The sequence below is a fragment of the Myotis myotis genome, unplaced genomic scaffold (assembly GCF_014108235.1).
Source record: "Myotis myotis isolate mMyoMyo1 unplaced genomic scaffold, mMyoMyo1.p scaffold_m19_p_2, whole genome shotgun sequence".
Lineage (NCBI taxonomy): Eukaryota > Metazoa > Chordata > Mammalia > Chiroptera > Vespertilionidae > Myotis > Myotis myotis.
Window position 1 is genome coordinate 105,836,431 of NW_023416324.1, and position 6,000 is coordinate 105,842,430.

The 6,000-nt window shown below is 35.9% G+C and overlaps 1 protein-coding gene across 1 annotated transcript in view; it reads right to left on the bottom strand.

Annotated features, from left to right (window-relative positions):
- The window catches only part of LOC118675623 (phospholipid scramblase 1-like), an 89,823-nt gene extending 85,595 nt beyond the window's left edge, over window positions 1-4,228 (bottom strand). The window contains exons 1-3 of the mRNA XM_036348491.1: window positions 4,213-4,228; window positions 2,905-3,128; window positions 521-563 (exon numbers count right to left, since the gene is read on the bottom strand). Coding sequence (XP_036204384.1) covers window positions 521-563; window positions 2,905-3,128; window positions 4,213-4,228 — 283 coding nt within the window. The remainder of the gene's footprint in view (window positions 1-520; window positions 564-2,904; window positions 3,129-4,212) is intronic.
- Between the last annotated feature and the right edge of the window lie 1,772 nt (window positions 4,229-6,000).

Below are 6,000 nucleotides of genomic sequence, written 5' to 3' on the forward strand. Positions count from 1 at the left end.
AGGTGCTGAGGGCCATTTTCAGGCTGGCAGGCAATTGAAGCTCCCAGCCTCTTTTTTTTTTTTTTTTTTCAAATTCTGGGATTTATTTACCTTCTATAGCTGTCACTGGAGCTGAGAGCCGGCTCAAGCTCTGAGGCCGTTGCTGGCTCAAAACAGGTATCTGGGTTTGTTTAGCTTCTATAATTGAAACTCTGTTGCCATCACTGGCACTCTAAGCTCTGAGGCCCTGGCTGGCTGAAAGCAGGTATCTGGGGGTTTGCTTAGCTTCTATAATTGCAACATTGTTGCATCCAGAGCTCAGAGCTTGGCTACAGCAGGCCAGGCTGGGAACCTTGGCTTCCTCCATCGCCGGGGCAACCAAACCTCATGTTCACTTCAGCTGCATGGCTGCTGGCCGCCATCTTTGTTGGCAGTTAATTTGCATATCCTGCTGATTAGCCAATGGGAAGCGTCGCAGAGGTATGGTTAATTACCATGTTTGTCTATTATTAGATAGGATGATAATAGAATAAATGCATACCTTCCAGAAGATCAATTTGCTGATGGATCAGTATCTCATCTACCTAATATCATAAAAAAATTAAGCTGTTAGTATACATCATGATTTTTTAAGTTAACCAAATTAAGAATCATTTTTATATTTTAAAATGTATGTAAATAACAATATTTGTCAATATCAATATTTAATAATTGTATTAATTTAAAGTGTAAAACTAAGGTTAAATAGTTTATAATTTATAAAGAATGTTGAGTATGTTCACTATTAAGCTGAGCAAATTACTTTGACAGAAATACCTATAAAAATGAGAAAACACTATTCATTCTAAAAGATGTTTAGAAATTAGTGAGACCTTTTCATCCATTTAAAAAACTTTTTTCTATAAATTTCAAAATTATTTTCTATGTATACTTGATATCATTATTTGTAGTAAGAAATAACTTCCTTCTGAGATGTGTCAGTCTGTTCCATGCTTCTATGTCTCTGTATCTGTTTTTTTCACCAGTGAATCCATCTTTATCTCTCTACAAAGTTCCTTTCAATTTGTAGATTTAGAACATAAATTGTACTAGCAAAGTAATGGATTTGATTAAAATATACAATTACCACCTATTATATTTAAATTACTTATAATAGTTTAGTTCAAGATGGTGATGGACACTCTGAACCTATAACTACATACAGAACAATTTCCTCTGAGTCCCTGATTTTAAAAAAATCTACTTAGTTATTTCTTGAATATGTGAACTACTAAAATTCTTATATGCTGCTCAAGTGCATTATGAGAAATTAAATTAGTAAAGAGAGTAGTGATTGGCTATTATAGGAATATTTATTTATTTATAAATTGATACATTAGAACTTCTGTTTCTACTTTATCTATAAGATTCCTAATACCAAACAAATATAAAGTCTCATATTGCTGATAAACTATTTTGTAGTACATAAAGTCCAGGATTTTATTTTTTTATTGGTAGTGTTAACCCTCAGGAAGAAGATACCTATCAAGAAGGGATCCTGATGACTAACTGGGCTCAAATTTTTAAAAAGATCTTAGTAGCCATTTCTAAACAGAGGCCTCTTATGCAAGCCACACTTCAGGGAGAAGTCTGCACTAAGGTGCATGCCTCCTGCACTGAACTGCCTGCCTGCACTGCGTTCCTGTCATCTGGGCCAGCCTGTTTAAAGGAGTTCCTGGAATTGTATTTCAACCAATAGGACTGAGACTTTCCCTGTCCATTCAGAGCTGTGGAGCTTTGTTCTTATCAATATCTTTACTGATCAATCAGAGCAGTTTCATTCTGATGAATTAGGATAGGACAGCTTTTAGGATCAATCAAACTGTGAGGATTTAAAGTCCTCATTTGCATGAGGACAGACCAATCAGCAATGAGGGATAGGGAATTTATTTCTATGTAAGTCAGCTCCCCTCTGACTCAGGGAGCATAATTTCCCTTTCCACCATACACTGAAGATTGAGTTTCCCTGGCTGGAGCTGCAATACCAAAGATGTTTCACCAGACCAGAATGGAGCAGCCAGGAGTAGTGTGGACCAGAGTAGATTGGGGAAGAGCACAGCTGTCTAGTTGGAGAGAGGCCTCACCCTTGGGGTGCCTCACTTAAGAGCTGCCTCACACTGGGATGTTCCACAGCCATGCTATTTCATAATTAATTGCAACAAAATTGAGCTGTTCCACAGCCATGCTGAATCTCAATTGAGTTGTTGGCACTGATCAAAGTTTCCTTCTTCACTGTACCTTAAATAGGGAATTCCTATAGGCATTGAACTGGCACTAACAACTATTGGTTGACAATAGTTTCTATAAAACTGGGTTTTCTGAAGAAGAAAAGCATCATAAAAATGTAATTTTATTAATTAAAATAAAAAGTGAGTCATATTATATAAAATATTCAAACTCTTTTCTTGGTACCACTTATTGAAACTCAGCACTAAACTTTGTTGTTTATTATTTCCTACGCCTAGGAAATTATTAAGTATTGGGATTAGGGAACCAGGATACAGAACCAAAGTTCAAGAAGTAAAAAGCCATTCTTACTTCCTTGGCATTTTGATGCTGAACATTTCATGTAACTTCTCTGGACCTCAGTTTCTTCTTTCATAAAATGTTAATAATTATAGCACCTAAATATCATAGCATTTCTAAAAGGATTAAAGTAGTTAATACTTGTATTAGAAACAAAGACTGGAAAATGGTGCTTAATAAATGTTTGCTATTGACTGGTATCACAGATTATATTCAAGATCATAGAAAATACATGTGCTTTAAAAGTAAACCTAACCTAGAAGAATTAGAGTAATTTGTTAATAAAAAAAAATGTTGTGAATTAGCCATTTGTCAAAAGTAAACTGGAAGCACAGTTTTATTTGAGGTATTTGTAATTACCTGACTTAAATATTCCAACCCTGGTGGACAGTCTGATGGAGGTGGTGATGCTGGCATCCATGGTACCCCTTCTGGTCCACCTGGCTGATTATACACTGGCTGGTGTTGGACAGGAAAGCCCACTGGACCAGCACCTGAATAGCCAGGGAGTGGAACTGAGTAGTCAGCCTCGGGGTGAGGATAGGCATTCTGGAGGCCAGGTTGGCCACTATATACTGGAGGTCCTGAAATATGAACAAGTAAAATAGTTTGTATCTGGACAGAAAAACAGAAACATTAATCAATACATTTAGAATTTCCCCAGTTATCTACAAACTTAAATTTCAAATTAAGAAGTATATATGCAACCCTATGTTCATAGCAGCACAATTTACAATTGCTAAGATTTGGAAACAGCTCAAGTGCCCATCAGGAGACAATTGTATAAAAAGGCTGTGGTATATTTACACAATGGAGTACTATGCAGCTGTAAAAAAAAGAAGGAACTCTTACTATTTGCAACAGTATGGAGGGACCTAGAAAGTATTATGCTAAGCAAAATAAGCCAGTCAGAGAAAGATAAGTATCACATGATCTCACTCATATGTGGAATCTGATGAACAACATAAACTGATGAACAAAATAGATCCAGAGACATAAAAGCATGGAACAAACTGAAAATTTTCAGAGGGAAAGTGAGTGTGTGTGTGGGTAGGGAGAGATTAACCATGGAACTTATATGCATACATGCATAGCCCATGAACATAGAAAATAGCATGGTGGATCCATTTTTTATGTTTTCTATCTTTTTCTTAAACTTCTCACTGAGGTCATCTACTCTTTCTGTAAGTTCATTGAACATCCTTGTAACCAGTGTTTTGAACTTTGCATTTGGTAGATTGCTGGTCTCCATTTTGTTTAGTTCTTTTTCTTGAGTTTTGTTCTTTTTTTTTCCAGTTGGGACATATTTTTGGTCTTCTCATTTTGGCTTCCTCTCTGTGTTTGTTTCTGTGTATTAGGTAGATCTGATACCTCTCCCAGCCTTGCTAGTGTTCTTATGTAGTAGGTGTCCTGTGGGGCGCAGGGGCACAATCTCCATGCTCACTTGAGTCCAGTGTGTGTGCCCTCTGTTGTAGTTGAGCCTTTATTGCTGTTGGAACGTCAGTCAGAAGGACTTACTCTCAGCCTGATTGATTGGCTATCAGGAATTGCTGTGACTGCAGCAGAGGAACTGTTGTTGTGCAGGGGCTGACCCCACAGAGCAGAATTCACCTTAGGGGCATCTGATGCCTGCTGAAGTCAATTGTTGTCTTCAATTGCTGTCTTCACCTGGTGTGAGCGACATAGCTCCATGCCCCAAATTCTTAAAATGATGTAAGACTTGATTCATTTGGATGAAACATTCAAAATTAGTCACATGAAATTCTGTGTAAAACTAAGGTTTATGTTACAGAAATATTTTATAGTCTATCACCTAGCACTTCCCAAAGTGATGTGATCACAAAACATTTATGTGGGAATATGTATAACATGCTAATATCTCAATAGCTAGGCATCCTTGAAAAATGTTGTGTGAGATAAAGTCATCTATATCCTCCACTGAATTACCCTCATCATGAGTTTCTGTCAATTGCTTCTATAATGTTCACCAACACATTCCTTAATTAGGAGCTATAGAGGAAATTAACATTTCAATAATTTCCTTGAGAATGTGATATATTTTAAATTATATATTTTGCTCTCAAAAATATCTATACTTTTAGTCCTCTAATACACAAGCCCTTAATATTATTTTGCCACTTACTAGTTTTTAAACATTACAACTTCTTTTGTAAATCAATTAAGTCACATTGTTACATTATTTTGACTTGCTAGTTAGTAGAGAGAGAAACCAATACTACTTGGAGAGATACAATGAAATGTTCCAGGAGGGCATTTAAAGATGAAAATTATTTCAAAAATAAAAGTACAGATCACTTTTAAGCTACTTTTGACTGCCAAGCTAAATTTGAAATAGCTTCAGAAAGTGGAATAGATTGCCTAAAGAAAGTAAACACAGAACTTCAGAATTAATGAGAAAACGTCAATGTATATTTTCATCCTAATGGTGCAGCAGAGTGCTTTTAAAAGCATGCACACTAGCTGTTTGTGAGGCATTGTGCTATTTTCATTAGAATAAGAGACTTTACAGGATTAATAAGGCAATTATATGTTATGCTGCTTTCTTTGAATTCCCCATTATAATGTCTTTGAGGAATTATCTGGCTCCCTAAAGGTTAAACTGAACATCAGCCTGAAACCATATGAGTTCCTCTGCAACACATATCATTAAGCATTACCATCAAATCTCATGGTGGAAGATAAAAGACATGCTAACTACTGAGGAGGCTGAAGTATAAATCTGGAATTAAATATGCTTCTTTCAATACCACGAAATCTATCAAGCCACTTATCAACCAGAACACAAAAGCATTTTGTGAGCTACATAAAATAAAATTTAAAACAGATAAAAAAAAAAAAGAAAAGAAAATAGCATGGTGAAGGCCTGGGAGGGGCAGGTGCAGGGTGGAGGTAGTTAATGGGGAAAAAAAAAAACAAGAAAGGGGACATATGTAATACTTTCAACAATAAAGGTAAAAGAAAAATAAATAATTGAAACACCAAAAGCTCACCGGGAAAAAGAAAGAATACTGTTTCAACAAAGCTTAAGGTTTGTGTTTTTGTCTTTCAGCAAGTTTTCTATTAAATATCTGTGGTTTCATATATACTTCTATTATGAGGGTGGTGGAATGTGAATCAAGTCAACTTGCAGCCTTACCATTATTGTTAAAAATTTAGATATAAATGTTAGAAACCTGAGGAAAATAAATAAAGTCAACAATGATCTATAGTTGCCTACATAAAGATTCTGGAATTTCTTCATGGAAAAGAGAGACGGCATTGGGAAGAAGGCCAGTCATAGAAATTGTGAGCCAGTGTTTCCAGAACCAAAACAGACTGCAAAAAATGATATTTTAGAACTCTAACAAATAGTAGCTCTTTGATGTATAGAATTGGGGCCAGTTGTGTCCCCTCAAGGGATATTTGGCAAAATCTGAACATGTTTTTGGTTGTCAT